At 44.5% G+C, this 20,090-nt stretch overlaps 1 protein-coding gene and 1 long non-coding RNA gene across 8 annotated transcripts in view; one reads left to right on the top strand and one right to left on the bottom strand.

Annotated features, from left to right (window-relative positions):
- The window catches only part of BAHCC1 (BAH domain and coiled-coil containing 1), a 111,703-nt gene that overhangs the window by 51,229 nt on the left and 40,384 nt on the right, over positions 1–20,090 (top strand). For all 7 annotated transcript variants that reach the window (XM_069953784.1, XM_069953783.1, XM_069953786.1 and 4 more), the window contains exon 3: positions 5,508–5,690. In XM_069953784.1, coding sequence (XP_069809885.1) covers positions 5,508–5,690 — 183 coding nt within the window. The remainder of the gene's footprint in view (positions 1–5,507; positions 5,691–20,090) is intronic.
- Positions 1–20,090, bottom strand: part of LOC138772959 (uncharacterized) — a 30,515-nt gene that overhangs the window by 7,540 nt on the left and 2,885 nt on the right. The window contains exons 2-3 of the long non-coding RNA XR_011359854.1: positions 16,782–16,815; positions 12,178–12,299 (exon numbers count right to left, since the gene is read on the bottom strand). This is a non-coding gene — a long non-coding RNA (uncharacterized lncRNA). The remainder of the gene's footprint in view (positions 1–12,177; positions 12,300–16,781; positions 16,816–20,090) is intronic.

Consider the following 20,090-nt stretch of genomic DNA (forward strand, 5'->3'; position numbering starts at 1 on the left):
CAAACTGCACGCCTCCAGGGGTCTACGTGGCTGGGGCGCTCTGCACCTTCATAACACAGTTCCTAATGTTTTGAAGCCTCCATTGGTCCTATGTCACGTCATGGTTGGGGTTTGGCATTGGAGCCCATGGTTACTAGTTCCTTCTGTGGCTCCAGGTTTAGGATTGGTTCTCCATACTGTTGAGCGGACTTGACAAACTGTTTTGAGTTCGGCAACGTTCTCTGATCCCGAACACTCGACATATGACTCCCAGCGGCTAGAGAAGTTGGATACCATGTGCTGTAGCCACCTTTTTCTAGAAGCCATAGGACATCCAACTTCTATAGCCACCAGGAATCTAATGCCGAGCCTTTGGGTTTGGCAACGTTCTCTTAACCCGAGCAGTTCGGCACTAGTTCTCATCCTTGTTGTCCTGAACCCTCAGCTATTGAATGAATTTTTAGGCATCATGGTGGGCACAACCCACTTCTGTCCTCCACGTTGGTACTTCATTGAGCCATTTAGAGGAGTCTACATCTGATACGGCGTCCTGGTGATTAGCTATATAACGGACTATTATATCTTGTTTGGTGCTGACCATCCTGCTGAATGCATGACACACTTGTGGTCGGCCGTTAGGGTTGTCAGTCATTTTGTGGGCACGTTATCACAATGTTCTCCTCGACCCATGCCCCATCCTCCACCCATCATCACATGTATATAGTTGGTGCACTCCCATCGTGTTTTGCTGCTCACGACTAGAAATGCATAATGGAAAGCAGTTTGTTAGTCCGTCCTACAAGTGATAATCACAGATGCCAGTTCTCGCACCTGTTATGCCCTAGGAAACATCTGGCGGTGCCAGGCGGTGTCATGACTGGATTTGGTCTGCTGGGCTTTGATCCCTGCTCTTAGCAAAGTGGAGGTGTCCTTGATTTAACTCTTATTAGCTTCTACTTGGAGCTGATCCGATGAGGTAAACTCTACAGTCATGCCTCGTTTAAAGGGGCCGTTACCATCAGAACGCTCTCATACTTCATAAAGAAAGACAATGAGGGGCTTATACAGCATGAACAAGCTGTAAATGGAGACTACTTGCCACCATGTTGAAGCCCCTAATCCATCAGTGCCATGAGATGGTGGGCAGGAAGGTAACATAGCAGCCCAATAGTCCCAGTGCACACTGGCCAAATCCACCAGACCCTACAACAGAGGGGAGGTGGATCAGCCTGCTCAATAGGAGATCCATCACAAGTGAATTATGCTAACTTCCCCCAACTATCCAATTGTTTTGGGGAAAAAATTCAATATAACAAAAAGTTTGCCCACTATATTGGGATCCCTCCATGCGTCGATTACGTTTTTTCTCTAGCGTTGATGGACAGAAGACTTGTCCACTGTTCCCGATGTATCTTCCTTTCCGTTATTCCTGCTTCTCCTATGTTTTGGTTCCTGTTCTGTTATTTACTAAGGCACCCCAACATTTTCTACCCTGTCCAGATGTTTTTTACCCCCATCTTTTATAGCCACCATGCGAGTCATTCGTCATCTTTCTCGGGACCCTGAAAGAATAATCTGCCATGTTCTTGGGAATATTGAAGTTGAGTTCTCAGAATTTATTTTTGCACATCTGGGCAGATTAGTCAATCGGTAACTTGAGAAATCTTTTGTAGCGAGATGCATAACCCGGTGCAATATTTGTAACATGAAATCTCCAGCCCCCCCCCCCCCCCATGTATGGTTTATGATGCTGGTGTCTTCATATGGGGCAGAGAGGCTTCTCGATGTCCTCAGGCACCAGGGTCCTGGGTGGTGTTATGGTGGGCGATATTGGTTGTCAACCAGATTTTCCAAAAACAGCTTTGACTGGAGTTTCTTTATATAGACGTCTGTTTATCACAGGTCGTCAGGCTTAAGGGTAGAGGGACTCTTTAAGTAACGGACCCAACTGAACAGAAGGGTTAAGTAGGAAGAAACAGCACTCCCCCTTTCCTATTGAAACCACACTTGGGACACTCATTTCCAAAGCATCTAGGAGGGAACGGTTTGGCAACGTGGGACGACCCCCTCCGACAATTCCCCTCCCATTACCAACAGCCCGGACCTGTTTTCTATCAGAGGCAAATTACTTTGTGTGTTTTCATTTTTTTCTTCTACGTTTAGAAACACATGCCGCGCAAAGGAAGGGAGGGTTAAAAAAAAAAATTGCATAGTAGGCTGCGTATTGGATAACCCCTTTGCTGCCAAGAGCAGCCGTAAAAGCAGTTAAATAATATGGGACACATCACATTGCAATGCTCCCATCTGGACACAGTAGGGTTACTGTATCCGTGTTTCCAGGACTCTTATCCCAGGAGAGATCCCCGCCATATGATCTCACAATAAAAGTTTTCTTTTTTACGATCCGTGTAACTGTTTCCCTTGCTATTTTCTCCTGTGAACGGCTGCTGTTGGGTTGGCAGGTCCTGTTTCTCCCTCCGCTTCCTCATCGTGAAGCTATTTATTGGACCCTTATGGGGCATGTGATAAAACAGTACAGGGAGATCATTATTACTACAGTCCCTGCTAATCTGAGGGATCATGTTCTTCTGGGGTAAGTAAATGGGGGCTGAGGGTCTCTCGGTGGGTTGTCAAATTTTTGATTGTGAGCTTCTGGGTATAGGTGGATAGTAGGTTGAGGAACTTGATGGAAATGTTTATTGGGGGTTCTGCTTGGGAATATCATGACTGTCATGTATGAGACCATCTAAGTAGCAGCATTGGGTGATATGGGTTGACACTTGGGGATAGTTTCATATAGAATTCATAGGTACCACAAATTTTTAAATGTGTGATTTGTATACTAAGGATGGTGTATTAGTTGGAACTGGCCCTTCCTCCCCAGTATACCCATGCTTGTATGCTACCTCACCTCCGTAAGGTGGTCCAACGTCATCACTTAAGGGACATTGTCTATGCACACAGATGGCTGACTATCCTACTGTATACCTTATGCTTCTATGGTACCTAGCCTTCGTAAGGTGGTCCAACGTTATCACTTAAGGGACATTGTCTATGCACACAGATGGCTGACTATCCTACTGTATACCTTATGCTTCTATGGTACCTAGCCTTCGTAAGGTGGTCCAACGTTATCACTTAAGGGACATTGTCTATCCACACAAATGGTTGACTATTCTACCGTACCATTGCCACCTTATAGAACCCAATGTATTGACCCATCAATGGTAGAGAAGTCTTTTAGATCCGTTGCGGATGACCAGCAGTGAATGGAAATCCCCGGTCAAGTACCGTGGGTGTGAGTCAGGGTGTGGTTTAGGATGTGGCTCTTGTTCTGCCTTTTCCTCTAGTTTTGTTGGGAACATTTTTGGAAGGGCAGGCAAGCCGATACTTTGAGAATACTGCGCTGCTCCCTTAGGTCAGAGTTGAACGCGGTCCATGTCTTCTTCTAACAGCTGTGTGCGAACTGGCACCGCGCGGATACAACTGGGAACAATATGACAAGCATTTAAAAATAGGGCTCGGAAGAACTGGCTGGGGTTCTTGCTAAAGTTATTCTTTTGGGTTTCACGGTTCACAGGAAGAAGGGTGGGAATGTGGCGCAAGCTTTTTGCTAATAACAAGTCTAGAACATCTGGGCTTTTCGATGTTCCTCAGTAGTACGGCACTCCTATGAACTGGCGTAATAGGTTGGCAACCTTCTGCTGATACAGAACTAGCAGTCCTATGGTAGTTGCAGGTAGAGCATGCTGCATCTTGTGGTTCCAAGGTCCATGGGGTTGCCTAAGCCTCGCCTTAAGCCAGGGAGGTCTTGGCTGAGGGCTATGTTTGTGTGTATGAGGCGTAATCTGGAAAGACACTTCTGACATCTTGCAGGGAATCTCACATCTGGAAATCACTCCCTGTCAGGTGACAGAAGCAGCTGGAGGAAGATGGGAAGGGGGGAGAGTCATATGAGGCTTGGTAGGAGATGTGAGATTTTAACAGTGCCCTGAAGGCTGGGCAGGAAGGGAATTGATCATCCAATGATACAGTACACACCCTGTACACTGCTCGCCTATTGCACATGACTTCCATTAATTACTCCTCTTCTTTCCAACTTCTGGATTACGCTTTGGCTACAAGTTTTTTTTTTCTTTCTTCCCCCTTTAATTTTAATCCCATAATAATAAAAAAAGTTAACTTAATAAAGTTCTTATGAATCCATGAGGGCTGCAAGTAAATTATAAGGTTGCGTCGTAGCTACAATACAGAATGGACTGCGGTTTAGCTGCGGGGGTTGTACAGTGCTTGGAGTTTCAATTGGAATCTCTAGTGGAACCCAAGTAGATCTCTTGGGTCCTGAGGCGGAATCCGTCCTCCTATTTGGTCCAAGTGCAATCGTTCTTTGCGTGAGTTATCCAAGACGAAGATGCGAAATGAAGAGCTCGAGTTCCCGGTGTACAGCTCTTTATTCATCTGACCATGAAGTGAACTGTGGATATTGTAATTGAGAATTGGGTCAACCAAGAAGGTCACCTCCCCCAGACTTTCTCTTCCTCCTTTTTTATGGTTGAGAATTACTCATCTCCGGCATAACACTGAGATTAGTTGGAAGTGGGTTCCTAGGATCCCAAAGGAACATACGTAAGTTTTAGCCTAGAAACAAATCTTCATACGGTATTGCTTCAGCCGATTGGTGGACCTGGTCTTGGTAACTATGATGGTGGCAACAAATCCTGATTTCCCCCCCCCCCCCTCCATATGGGTTGCAAATTTAGTATAAAGTCTGTACACCCCTTCACACCACTTGCTGTCACCACCTACTGAGTTCACGGCAGAGAGGTGCCCAGCACACACTGCTCTCCAGCGCGCAAAAAGTTCCTGGCTTAAGTTTCAGGTTTTATACTGGACAATGGTCAGTTTAATATTCCCAAATAGTAAAGTCAACTGCTTGGCTTGGGCAATGTTCCCCGAATTCAAGCGCTCAACATTTTACTACAGGCAGCTGCAGAATTTGGATGCCGCCCTTGTGCTGCCTGGAAAACATGGATACAACCATAGGTCATAGGCTGTAGCCATGTTTTCTTGGCAGCTCTAGGACAGCATTCAACTTTTGCAGCCACCGGGAGTCAAATGCCGAGGGTTTGGGTTTGTAGAACACCGCCGAACCCAAACTGTTCAGCAAGTCAGCTCAACACTAATCGTGAATATTAAACCGACCTTGGTCCAATATGGGTCACCTTTGGAGACAAATGTCCACTGGCCCATTTTTGACATTCAGACCTAGATATTAAAGGTACACGAACCCCCTAAGCCTTAGCTGCCATGGTCCAGACCTGCCCAAAGAAAATTTCTGGCCAGTTCAGAAGGTTTATTCACACTATAAATGGAACCCCGCTCAGTCATTGGCGTCAATCCACACAGTACACTTTCATTATGCCATAGTCTGTCTAGTTTCAGTCTCACTATCTTATACCCATCCCCGTGTATGTGAATATTATGCCAGCACATTCACAATAGTTTTTTTTTTTTTTTCTGTCTTTCAGCTAGCACCGGTTTGATGGCGAACTCCTCCCCCTCTTTTATGGGCAGTTTCTTGAGTAGTAGCCTGGGCTCTGCAGCAGCATCGGCACACCCAGGAGGAGCATCCTCATCTCCATCCGAAACCACATACAGGGGGCCCCACGGGGCCGGAGCCTCCCAGATATGGTTCTCTCACTCCCATGAAGGTCAGTACTTCTATGTATATTGTATTCTTTTCATATTTGCTGGTCGGAGGGGGGTTGTAGTGTTCCATGTATAATTGTTTTATGGTCATGCTGGTTGTAGCTTGTTATAGAAATGTAGTATGGTCATGTCATATATTGAGGGTTAAGGTGCTGTATGTATAGAGTATAATATGGTCATGTCATTTATGGGTTGCAGATTTCGATGTGTGAATATAATCCTATTCTGGCCATTTTGGCGGTTGTAGTCTTTTGACTATAGGATATTGTAGAATAGTGTTATGCTCCCATTTAGAGGTGAGCAAAATTTCAAAAAGTTCTGGTTCGCAACTATTTGGGTCAACCGTTTGATTCAACCTGAATTGGTTGAGAACGAAACAGTGTTAGCAGTCTGGCTCACAACGTATTATTTCACTCCCTGGGGTCCAGACTGTTTTTGCACCTGTCTCAGCAAGGAAGATTGTTACGTAACCCCCTTCCTTTTTGGGGCGGGTGCAGTGGGCATCTATTGGAAGGGGGTGGTTAATTATACTTACCCTCCTGAGCTCCCAGCACCTTCTATATTCGCCAGACCCAGCTTTCTACTGGGTCAGGCCCTCAATTCTGCGCTCGGCCAATCAGCGGCCGATACGGGACAACCCTGCAGCCAATGATTGACTGAGCAGAAACTGCAGGAGTCTCTGCCAATCAGCAGCTGCAGCAGTATCCCACCTCAGATGTTTGGCTGAGCGCAGAATTGGGGACCTGACAAAGATAGGAGGTGCTGGGAACCCAGGAGGGTAAGTGGTGATCCATGGATCTAATGTATAATGATCATGTTGGATGTAATATATTTGACCATCTGGTCTACTCTTTCAGTACCAGATAGATTAGTAGGTATACTATAATGGTTGGTTAGGCACCTGGCCTCATACATAGTTCTCCTCCACCAGGCCCGATACATATGTGCCACCTTCCAAAAAGAGACTCTGTAGCTGCCTCAAGTGTTCTATCATCATCTTGTCTCTTCTCACCTCTTCTGTATGAAATTTCCACAACAAAGTCTGTCTAAACTTTAGTCTTGCACTCCACTGCCCTCATCTCCTCTTCATCAAAACCTGCTTAGCAGCATTGTCTACAGACACCTGCGAACAGGAGCTTCATGTCTTCAGCATCCCGAGAGCTTAGACTAGATAACCCTTGACCTCTTGAGAGCATTAGGGATGACTGGGGCCCTCTTCGTTGTATTTATCATTACTCTTTTAATCTCTTCCTCCTGAAAACCAGCTTGACATTGTGGTGTCTAGAATTTGAGGAATTGGTTGGACTTTGTGTAGGAGGAACATTGGTGATGTGAAATCTGTGGTAGCGACCTTCACATCCTATGCTCCGAGGGCCGATGTAGTTGGGTTCACGCTAATATGCCTTGTTTTCAGTATGCATCTTAATTGACTAGAGCCTTAAGGCTTCATCCAGCTTCTTCAGCCACCGGTAATCTCATACTGCACGCTTGGGTTGGGATGAAGCGGAGTGTGCACAAGGTTCTCTAATCTGACGTTTCTCGAGCACCCCCACCCAAACATCCAAAAGGTTATATATCACCTAATAATGTAATATACTCTTCTGTGGATTAAAGTCTTTTGAATACGAGCAAGTTCTTGCATGCACAGGGGGGAGGAGGGGGTCACTCAGCAGGTTTTTCGACCTCAAAATAATCCAGTGATGTGTTTATGGCCAACTATGGCCCTTGGGCCAAAACTGCTTTTCGAGTTGTCGTACCATGTAATAGATCACCCATTAGGCAATGCCCTCACCCATAATGGGCTTAAGGTTCTTATTTTGAATTCAATAGTCACCTAACAGGTGACACCCCTGCCTGACAATGGGGAAAACATTGAGACCAGGTATGTTGCTAGCCCTTGGGCGTCTGGATTATTTGCATCTATACCTTTTCAGCCTTGTGGGACAAGCTCATCTTGATTCATGCTTCAAAGTGAATGAATCGCCCCTTAGGGACTATCCTAGGAGATGGATGTTTTTGTCATGAAGATGTTGATAGTCTGTTTTTGCTTTTGGATGAATGTGTATTAAGACAAACCGTCTTAGCCGCGAGGTTCCTAGGGTGGAGCAGCCTGCATGTTCAGCTGTTTCACTATATGTTATTGTGTTGATGCAATGTTGGATGATAATTTTATGTTGCTATGTAGACCTAAAGATTAAAAAACAATTGGGCTGATGACTATCACAAGCTCTTGTCCATGCTGGAACAGTCTCTACAAACGTATAGACCCTTGATCCAGAGATTGCAAGGAAACTTAACGAGTAGAAGACTTATACAAGAGGCAAAAACAATGAGCCTAGGGCTGCCAGGAAAACATGGATACAGCCTAAGGCTGTATCCAGGTTTTCCATGACTCCCTATGGCGGCGTCCAACTTGTCCAGACGTGGGGAGTTAAATGCCAAGTGGCAACTTTTCAGAAACCTGGACACTTTTATGAAGTTCACTCAACACTACTCACGATCCAAAGAAAAGTCTAGTGACACCAATACGCATAGTCTACGTATGATCACCTGGTCTTGGCCTGCTATTCTATGTGTGGTTGGCCAGTTGGTCTACCATATACCAAGCTGTATAACCACATGTTGCCCACCACTATCTAAGCACAAGTAGGCAAATCAAAGCTTGTCAAGAGTTTGCCTCATCACATCCTGATCTAGATAGTAAACTACATCTACGTTAAAAGTCCAACTGGAAATTCAATGTTTCTCTCTTGGTTTTTGTGGTATGTTTTGATTTTGGTTGGCATTGTGTAGTGGCTACTTGTGTTTTGACCCCCGGCTCATTGTGTTTGCCTCTTGTATCAGTCTTCAACTCGTTCCCTTTGTATGTTTCCTTGCACTGGTTGTTCTCTCTTCCTCTCTTTTGAATATGAAGCCTGAAGAAGGGAGGGGAAGTTTGGACGGGGAGGGGGTGGGGGGTGTAGTTCTGATGTGGAACAAGCAAGCTGGCATCTTTTCAGACTAGCAGCCGGGCATGATGCCAGGGCCCATAGCCAATACCACCTCCCGCTCTCACTTTCTTTAACTCTGCGTGTTTCTGTCTCTCTGTGACTGAACTAATTTGGGAGGAATCGGGGTGTGGCGAGAAGATGGCCTTGCCCTTAACCATTAGATTGCCGGTTCTTGCATGCGATTTTGCTCCAAGCCGGGTGCTGACTATATTGGTTATGAAAGAGTTGATACTCTATAATATAATGGCGTGTAGAGTGGCTGGGCTGGAGGGACGTGATGTGTTTCCAGTTGCAAGCTCAAGGACTTGTAGTGTTTGAAGACGCGGCATCGCTCATTCTTCACTTTGGTCAAGTGATTTTATTGGTGCCGCAAGCTAAAATCTACATCAGACCGGGGCAGTCTGCGGCGGCTTCCAAGTTGTTGTGGAACTACAAGATTCAGCACGCTGTTCCAGAGCGAGCATGAAATGTTTGTCTGGTCTTAATTTAGTCTGTAGACCGCAAGCACTAGACGAAATTCTGTTGAAAGCAAACATTAAAGAACCTAAAATACACGGGGGCCGGAGAATCAATCTCCGCGTGACGGAAAACTGGCGCATATATGTAATTTGAGGATAAATGTGGCACGGGCTTCGAGCTGCTGAGTCTGCCCCAAAAATTCAACCAATCCAATAATTCAGGAACTTTTTTCCTTTTTCCTATGTACCATTCTGGCCAATGTACCATGTGGCTGTTTTAGCCGCTACGAATGTAATGGGCAAAGAAATGGAGACTAAAGCGGCTCGATTGATCGCTCCAGCAATCGGAGAGAGTTCTTTCCGTGTAGGGAGAAAAAAGATCACCATTGGGGAATAACCCAAAAAGTTAGGTGCCAGGAACTAATTTCTAAGAACATTGGATGCCTGGCTCCTGGGCTTGGTCTGGCCTGTATCATCTTAATGGTCTGTATTTAAAGGGGAACTACAAAGATAAATCTACCCTGCCATCGCCTCCCTATTGTGCAGGAGAGAGGAGGTATGTCTCTTACCTTCATCCTCGTTTCCGTTTCAGCACAGTTATTTGCTCCACAGTCCGTTAAGACCATTAGTAGTACCGCCCCTATAGCGATAACCCGCTCCATTATTATTACTAGGGACGGGCCAAAAGGGGGCGGATTGGCGCTTTGGGGGCGGGCAGTGCTTCTAACAGTCTTGGAGCAAACGACTAACTACACGGGAACTGCGCCGAGGATGAAAGTAAGAGACTTCCTTCTCACCTTCTCTTGTGCGATAGGGGGCTATCTGCAGGTTAGATTCCTTTAACCTGCTCATATTTCCCCTTTAAGGAGGCCATACGGTATTTATCCAATGGTTATCCCTCTCGGCCTCCTTATCCGTCCAAAAAAAAAACCCCAAAAAAGAACCTCGCCCCCGACCAGTCTCTCGGTGGAGAGTCAAAGCCCCGATAGACTGGTTTGGCCAATTTTAGTATAAAGTAAGTGAGCACCTTTTAATACCAACATTTTCTATTTTTATTTTTGGTAAATTTACAATCATTAGTCCCAGAAGTTTGGTGCAACCTCTTTTCCTTTCCTCCTCCCCCTGGCACCTGCGCGGTGTACACTGGCAGCGCACAGTCCCAATGTCTCAGCGTTGCGTCATCCCCTGCCCGGTCATGGAGAACATCACATTTTTATTTGGTAGGGTTGAGTGATTTGTTTTTGGGCTTTGTATCCTGAAGCGGTTCCCTACTCCCACATATTTCACACACCCTTCCCCAGCTCACAGAGCAGTACACCAGCGCTAACATCTGCTGCTTATCCCGTCTCAGCGAGAGCTTCCTGCGCCCGGCCTTCCTCGCCACCAAGTGCTGCACAAGATTGGCAGAGATTATGGGGTTTTTTTTCCGTTTAACCCTGTAAAGTCCTAGTGTCAGCTGTATGATTAAAGGGCAGTGTTAAAGAGTCTCTTTCTCAATCTCTTCTGCACGTGCCAGATTAGTGTTGCGGCATGAAGAGCGTGGCTACCAGTTTCCTGTTTGCCACCAGGACTTCTCAGTACAATCCTTCTTGCCTCCTGTTCGGTAGACTGACTTCTGCTTTCCAGTACTTGTTCAGGGGGAACCTTACGTGTCAAACTTAACCTGGCAAATATACAGTACAGCTTTATTTAAAGGGACGGTATCATACTTATCCACAGCTGTAATGTGGTGCCATGATAACTGTTAAAAGTTCACCATATATGCCCTACTTGTATTGGAAGTGATAGAAGGAGGCTGCTCTCGACTTAAAGGGGTTGTTCACAAAAATATCCAGAAATTTGTAATTTACTTCTATGTAAAAATATCCAGTCTTCCAGTATTTATCAGCTACTGTATGTCCTGCAGGAAGTGGTGTATTCTCTCCAGCCTGACACAGTGCTCTCTGCTGCCACCTCTGTCCATAACAGGAACTGTCCAGAGTGGCAGCAAAACCCCATAGAGAACCTCTCCTGCTCTGGACAGTTCCTGACATGGACAGAGGTGGCAGCAGAGAGCACTGTGTCAGACTGGAGAGAATACACCACTTCCTGCAGGACATACAGCAGCTGGTAAATACTGGAAGATTTTAATTTTTTAATAGAAGTAAATTACAAATCTCTGGCACCAGCTTAATTGAAGAAAAAAATAATAATAATTTTTGGTTAACAACACCTTTAAATGAAGCCTATGGAGCTACAGAGACTTCCAAGCAAAGCCTCCTCGTGGGTGTGGCTGGGGAAACTCCACCTTTAAGGGTTTTTGGATATGTCATATATATCTATGGTGGGAAAACCACTTTAATTCTGGTGCGGATGGCGTCCTATAGCCAATTAGCTTATGGTAGAGGAATAAGCTGACCTTGTAGAGGGCATAGGCCTTATGTTTGGCATAAGCTGAGGGTATCGGGAATGGTGGGGGCACCTGTGGCTGTATACAGGCAGGGCGAATAATAACAGAATGACCCTACCTAATTATTTCCCTCACTCCAGCATAAGACAGGTTAATAGGGTTACTAGACGCAACAGATGCGGGGAGGATTGGGTGTGTCTAAGCCAATGGGGAGCGGGCAGATGTTAATGAGCGGACGTACAGATGTTATTGACATACAGCCTGTTTTCATCCGATAACTAATCCATGGTTCGGTCATCTGTGACCGGGTCGGGTATTGGCCGCCTTCAAAGTCTACAAGGAATGTGTTTTACAGATGGGTGGATTGTAGAAATGCATTCCTCATTCAAAAGCAGAAGGAAAAAAAAAATTAAAACTATTAATAAAATTTTGACGAATTTTTTTTTTGCCTGTGACCCAAACCGTGCCATGCACATGCTGGCAGCTAAGGTGTCCAAGAGGCAGAGTAAGTGCCAGCTCTGTGTACGACTTCCCAGTCACCTGGTATGTATATTTATAAACCAAGACTGCTTTAGCGGCACTCCTCCCCCTCCCCCTGCCTCCTCCTGGGATCTCCTGTAGGGTTGGGTGTCAAGGAAATACCTGGCGTTACCTTTAATGTAGCTGCCAAAACAGCCGGCAGTTTCAAGGGCTTGCTTTGTATTCTTCATCCATAACTGTGCTGCATAAGTTGTAGAACATCTCGCACGATTCCTTCTATTAACAATTTCCCTGCTGGATAGGAAGCCAAAAAAAAAAAGAGTAAAAATAGATTTTTTTTTTTTGGTCTATTTTTATATCGGTTTGTGAGGGTATGGTGCAGTTAGGACAGTTGTGGCTAAACTGTTCCTTTCCAGCTGTGGAACTACAACCGTCAGGGTGGGTGCAGGGTTGTGCAGCAGTTAAGGAACCGCAGGTTAGGGGGGGCACACGTGCAAATCAATTGAGGGAAGTGTGGAGGATTAGATTGGTGTGCAACCCAAAATTGTATTTTTGTTGTTGCAATTTTTTTCATTGAGGAAATTCTAAATTTGGCAAAAATATATATAATAGAACAATAATAAAATAAAAAAATAAAAAAAACCTTTTATGCTTCACGAAATATTAAAAAGGAATTTGCACCAGTTGTTGTTGTTGTTTTTGTTGTTTCTGATTTGTTGTTGGTGGTTGTTGTTAGTTCTGGTTCTTGTTGTTGGTGGTTGTTTGTTGTTGGTTCTGGTTCTCGTTGGTTCTCGTTGTTGGTTCTCGTTGTTGGTTCTCGTTGTTGGTTCTCGTTGTTGGTTCTCGTTGTTGGTTCTCGTTGTTGGTTCTCGTTGTTGGTTCTCGTTGGTTGTTCTCGTTGGTTGTTCTCGTTGGTTGTTCTGGGTCTTGTTGTTGATTGTAGTTGTTGTTGTTGGTTCTGTTTCTTGTTGGTGGATGTGGTTGGTTCTGGTTCTTGGTGGTGGTTGTTGGTTCTGGTTCTTGTTGGTTGTTGGTTCTGGTTCTTGTTGGTTGTTCTCGGTCATGTTGTTTTTGTGTGCTTTTGCTTTTTATAATTTTCATTTTATTTGGCAATTATATTTACATTTTAAATTTTAAATGTAAAAGTTTTAATTTTTTATTTGTTTTTAAATGTATAGAATTACTTAATGAAGCAATAATATATTTTAAAATTCAATAACTCAATTAAAGTAAAATTGCGCTGATTGAGAACTCTTTTATAAGTGATATTACTGTCAATTGCCCATCCCCCTCGATCAGATACTCGTCGGTAAGATGCTGCCGATGTCATAAAAGAAAGCAAAATACACCTTTTTGTGTTTCATAAACCTCACACCCCATATTCACTCATCACAGCATTGTTAAATTCCTTCCCACCCCCTTTCCATCTTTCATGTCTCTCTGCCGATACTGCTTCCCCCTCCTCCCCCTTGTGTCTTCAGGCATTGGCAATAAAAAAAAAAAAAAAATGTAATTAAACTTGCAAATAGAATTCCTCCGATATTCCCAGGTCAACCCTTTGCTTGCTGAATTGGCACAGAGATGACAACGCGTTTCAAGACTCCGGAAAGAGACTTCTAAACATTGTCACACAGACCTTGTTGGGAATCAAAACAAAGTGTCGTGAATTAATATAGACGGTATGGGAAATCTGCTGCCTGCCCTTCCCCCTTTATGGGTAGCCTCCCCTAGATCTATATTGCTGCACAGCGACAACCGGTGATGGTGCAGGAGTAATGCCACCATCTGGGCTACAGGTGGCAGAATACCACTGTGTGCCTTAGTCCATCGTCTTGCATCCTTTTCTGCCACTTATACCCATCAGATTCTTGTTATATTCCTATAAATAAAATTTCAAAGTGCAATTTTTTTTTAGATTTTTAGATTTTTTTTGAGCTGCCCATCTCACTGTTTGTTTTTGCCGTGTTCCATCCTCCCCAGCCTCCTATCTCCTAATTTTGTACGGCACACAAAGACTTGTTGTCTGTGTCTGTCCTTGAATGAAGCCATTTCAGGCCCTGGCGTAGGCTCCAGGCTTCAAAGCAGGCTGCACATTTTGTACCCGGGCATCTCTGCCCCTTCGCCCTGGGAATTCCTCAAGCACAGCTGCACGGAACTTCATTCTGTGGGGCTCAGAATCGCCAGCTCTGTTCTTAAGGCTAGGGGCCGAGATGAGATGCAACGTTTTTTTTTTCTTTCTTTTTTTTTCCCAACGGGCAGCTGTTATGATTCACAGTACTCAAAGTACTCTCCTCAATACTCAATAGGCATCCTAAGTTTAAAGAAGCCTTATCTCCTGCTGAGGGAGCTGTCTGCTTAACTGTGTTCCCGACTGGACATGTCTTTCCAGATGTAAGCTCATACGGCCTGGCTATATCTCATAAGTCTTTCCATGTGTTCGGAAGACGAAGCATGAACGGAATTCATCAAGTGGTACCATTAAAGATCTTGGTTCACACCAACTGTAAATTTATAGGGACTATTGATCTCGGAGAATGGATTTGCTCCATTTGCTTGACAGATCAAGTAAGCTTTTGTTAAGATATGCAAAGATTAAGATGACTGAGCATCTGGTATAGTATTTATTATTATTATTATCCTTTATATAGCACCAACGTGGTCCATGGTGCCTTACAGTTTAGTGTTTGGATATAGACTTTGTCGTAAATTCCTCAGGAACTCTGAGAGATCTGTAGGAACTTGGCTTCGCATAGGAATGTTCTACCTTGACAGCATTTCTTATAGACCGTAGACTAGGGGGGAGTAGTACTGCCTCCTCGAGGAGACTGCCAGACTGGCATATCAAGTCTTACAAGCCGTACAATGCTGCATGGGAAATAAGTATGCAAAGTAGCTCATTCTTCTCAGAGAACTTGTAGACACTTGGAGGAGCTTCTTCTGTCGTTCGAGTGGTGGTATCAACCATCCATGCAATGCTCCATGTCAAGACCAAGTCACCTTTAGACTTGGTCTTGAATAGATTATTAAGTTGTTTAGTTTTTTTTTATGGATTAGGTTGTAGACTGTTAACTTTTAGCATCTTCTAAGTTATTAAGTCCCATCTGTGTTGGCCACCTTCTTCATTGATGGCTTAAGCCTTTGTAGAGCTTCTTCGTACCTTCAAACACTGGAACACACTGGCTTAGCTTATGGGGGACACTACTTTATTTTATTTCCATTTGATGTATGGGATTGAACTAGTTGGCCTATATGTTTTGAATTGTTTGGAGAGCAATGGTGGCGCACTGGACAATATCTTCCCGGAGGCTTGTGAGAAGGTGGGTTCCAAGTTATGTTGGTCACCTACGTCTTACTCATAAGTTTCTCAACCCTACATAAAGCCGTGGCTCCTTCAATACTAACAATGATTCGTAGGAGAAACCTGAAATGACCACTTCTGTCTCAAAGAAATGGAGATATGGGACCTTAAATAAGCCTCAGCGTCCTCTGTTTTGGAGTAACCATAGCCTTTGTCCTAGATGTTTTTTGGTTTTAGGCTGCCATGTTATGCCCAGCATCTTATATGGTGTCTGGTTTCTCTCTATGGTTTCCTTCCTGTAAATGACTTAAACTTGCATAGACCTCATGCTCCATACCTACAAAGGGAACTTGAGGCAACCACCTTTAATGGGGTTCTCCAAGATAGAGTAGGGTGCGGCGTTGACCAAACAAACCCTTCCATACTGTAATGGTGGATGACTTGGTCTTGATGTTTTTGATTTTTTGCTCAACTGGAGGACATACTGGATATTTGGGGGTCCCAACCTATTTGTTTACCCTTGGTACCAACAGTCGTAGCTAGGTTTTTCCTCAAACAGGTAAAGACAGAATGTCGACTCAACATGCAGATCCTGATTCCTCAACTCTGACGAACCTGAGACAACCATCCCTCTTCATCCAAGGGTTGGGGATGTAGGGCATGGAAAAAAAAAACTTCTGTTCCGAAATGTGGTGGCACAGACCAACACCAGAAGGCGTCTCCATATGGATTTTTTTAATAGGACCCCCTTGTCTGTACATATTCCAAGCTTCTTTTGTTTGCTTTCAACAACTGCCTTGTGGCCCATTCTGTATCCCGCTTCTGAAGACTTGTTTTGTTACTTGCGGGCGAGGCTGACTACCTTGATGCATTAATGCAAACTGATGTAACATGAAATATGACATTTGCAGTAATGAGCATTCTGCGGCTCTGACACATAACTCTGATTTCTACCCCCAAGATACAACTCCTATTCTTTGTTAGAACAGGTTAGAAAGATGTCACTGGGGGAGGAGAACAGATGTTCACCTATAATATTCTTCACTAACTCCATATGAAAATGCTGGGAGGCGCTGGATGAGTCCAGGGGTCAGTGGAAGGTTACACGTGGGAACGGGGCATCTGTGGTAGAGGAATTTACTGACTGCTGTTTACTTAAATGAAAGCTAGTAAAAGTCTTTTAACAAGAGGCAATTAAAAGAGACAGCTGCAAGAATGTGGAAGGCTTGGAAGTCTTCTTTCCCAGTCCTCCTCCATAGACTGAAATCTTTCCACTGCAGGTCAAGGAAACGCAACTGTTTTGTTGCAGCAAGGAACGAGCTGCTGGGGGCCGTGTAACTTCTCATGCTCCTCACTAGAGCACTCTGTCCGTAGATGCTGCGTACGCGCTACATGATCGATGTCTAAGAGGGTGGGACCATAGAGAGGAGGAAGAGGTATCGATCCGGCCATAGAAAACAATTAACGTGCTTACATACCTTGTGTCGTGTAAAACCTTTCCTCGAGGGTGTCCTGAAAAATATACAAATATTGGAAGATTTAGGTTTGTGGTGTGCGGTGTTTTTTTTATTTATCATTTTTTACATTTTTAGGTCAAAGTCAATAATCTTGTAATAGTATATATATATATATATTTTCTCCGACACATTAAAGAGGGTTAATCTAGGAGTACAAAAACTTGTGTCCAGTGGTTGTGTCCAGTAGTGCAGCCCCATCGGTTTTTTATTGCCTTTGAAGAACGTTTACACGAACAGATCTACGAAAGATCTAAGCACGACCAACGATGATTTGAGAACGCACTGAAAGACCACGACCAGCGACTTATCGCTCATTGTTCGATCGTTACACACCATGATTATCGCCACGATTCGGTCGTTTATTAACGATAATAGCCCCATGTAAACGGACCACAAGCCTTTTATATATAGACACTCGATTAATACTCGACCACCACCTGATATGGTTTTGATGCCGGTACAAATTATTAGAGTTCATTGCAATTCAATCCAATTGTTTTGGCATTTGAACCCTGGCGGTTAGACTATGGCTGTATGCATGGTTTCCCGGACTCTCTAGGGCGGCATCCAACTTCTTCAGCCACCAGTGATCAAATGCCGAACGGTCGGACTCCACAAAAGATCCAATTATCCAGCAAAGACTAAAGTCTCTCCTGTCCTAACGCTTCCGGGGTCCCTGCAGGTCTCTACTTCCTCCTCTCACTGGACACTTCTGAAGCCAATCATTGGCTGAGGTGGGTCTCTGTTGCGATCAGTAATTGGCTGGAGCAGTCACATGTCCATGTCGAGAGGGAGGTACAGAGACTGCAGGAAGTGTAGGAACAGGAACTGGTTAGGTGAGTAACGCAAAATGTTAATAGAGTGGCGCAACACCTTAATAAAGAGAGAGAAACCGAGCTGCAATGCCACACACCTCCTTTAGACAGGCGTGGAGCTGTGTTGCAATGAAAGCAGCCATGTTCTTCTGATTCTGTACAATTTCTTCACATAACCTGGACTGGACATAGTCTTTTTTTTTTCGGGTCACTTATCCCAATAGAAGACCATCTAGGTTTAGGTTTTCCACTAAAATTGGTCATCCATAACCGGTGACTTGTAATCTAGTCATCCACATAGGGCTAGGTTCAGAGAGGGTCTTGCATACCTACAGAAAACAAATTACCTATCAGTATGTTTAGGGCACATGAGGAGGAGCAAGGGAACCATAAGGAGACCCACACAGTCTTCAGGAGAACATGCCGACTCCTCGAGGCCATTGGCATCCTCGTTGAGTCGCGTTGACGTCCTGCAAGGTAACAGTACCAACCATTGTGCTCCACTATTCTCAGAACCAGTCATTTTGGGTTCAGTCCGGTCCCGGTGCTGTAGGGTGACTCAGACTCGCCCCATAAATCACATCCGACGTGAGATAAAGTTGGCTCGTTGTGTGGTGGTAATAAAGGCCGGAACGTGTTCGTGCTGTTTGCTGCAATTACTTGGAGTGTGAAGCTCACTGTGTGCAATAAGAAGTGATTGAGAGGGGATATTAAAGAATAGTGTCCCAGTGGGTGGCTGGATATGTAAAAATTTTTGCTGATTGAGCCCATCTTGAGCTAAACCATCTACCTGAGTGGTTGGGTTAACCCTTCACCAGTCTTCCTTCTCCATCCATATCCTCCTATAGCTGTGACTGGGCCTGTGTATACATGTGTCTATTTCTATGGTGTCGGAGCTCATCCTGCCCTCTGTACAGATCGGTACGTGGTGGAGATACAACATCATCATCATCATCATCATCCACCTCGTCCGTTGCATCATGTGTTGAGTAAGGCCGAGGAATGTATGTTTGGTTTCCTGGGTAAGATATCCTTTTAGTACAGACAGTCCAAGTCTCAGGGGCACAGCGGAATATTACAGGAAGCATGGCCGACGCGCCATAATCTGCTGCTAGATTATGACATCTTATCTTGTCCGGGCAAAGGTTTAAAGCAGGAATGCGAGACTATCGCGGCGCGATCGGTGATCAGACATTGTTATTCACATAGTACCTGTACAATCTAAGTCAGTGGCCACCCATAGTCCCAGCACTTCTCAAAGGGGGCGCATTACAACATGGGAAAATGCAGGTTATAACTATATAAAATGTCTGGGCTCTTAGGTTATTCTGGGTGTCCCAGACCACGGCTGCAGCAGGAGCCTCCTCCCTCTGCGCGGTCTACAACAACATAATAATAATAATATTATTATTACTATTATTATTATTACTATTATTATTATTATTAATACAAAAATGTTGTATTGTATTTGTTTATTACTTTACTTAATATTTATTACTGTAGGGGTATTGGCAGTTGACCTTTGACCCTGCTTTTGCGATGCAGCACACCCTTTCCCACAATCCCCCTTGTTTTCAGACTGAATGGACACAAACTACCAGTACTTCCTAGCCATGTTGGTTAAGCGGACCACCTTAGCGGGTTCCTAACCAAGGGCACCGGGTTAGTATGACGGATGAGTGACACTATACATGGCGTACGCTGCGGTTTCAGAAACTCTTGTATATTTGAAATGTTTAATTTTACATGAATTCTGAGCGAGTTTTCTTAACCCGTTTACACCCAGCGCCCTTTGGCTCATCTCCAAGTCCAGATGGAAAGATCAGCAGCAACTTAACCCCATATGATCTCTGCAAGATGTTACCGTGTGTGCGGGCGGAATTATTTCTTATTTGTTTTTTATTTATTTTTTGCTACCTGGGTGAGAGCCAGACCTTTTCTTCTTTTATTGGAAGGAATTATTTCTAGGCTTATAGTTCCTTAAAATGACAGAAAAGGTGGCTACACACCTCCGAGCCCTATTAAAAAGTCTTCCAGTACTTATCAGCTGCTGTATGTCCTGCAGGAAGTGGTGTATTCTCTCCAGTCTTACACAATGCTCTCTGCTGCCACCTCTATCCATGTCAGGAACTGTCCAGAGCAGCAGAAAATCCCCATAGAAAAGCTCTCCTGCTCTGGACAGTTCCTGACATGGACAGAGGTGGCAGCAGAGAGCACTGTGTAAGACTGGAGAGAATACACCACTTTCTGCAGGACATAGAGCAGCTGATAAGTACTGGATTACTGGAGATTTTTAAATAGAAGTAAATTCTAAATCTGTATAGCTTTCTGACACCAGTCAGCTCTTATGTACGGCGTCTATTTTTGCGATCAGTGACTAATCATTGGTATACTTGGTAGGTTCACACTGCGTTTTTGCAATCAGTTTAACATATCCGGTAGTCAACACTACTTT

This window comes from Dendropsophus ebraccatus, chromosome 14, assembly GCF_027789765.1.
Source record: "Dendropsophus ebraccatus isolate aDenEbr1 chromosome 14, aDenEbr1.pat, whole genome shotgun sequence".
In the NCBI taxonomy this organism is placed as follows: domain Eukaryota; kingdom Metazoa; phylum Chordata; class Amphibia; order Anura; family Hylidae; genus Dendropsophus; species Dendropsophus ebraccatus.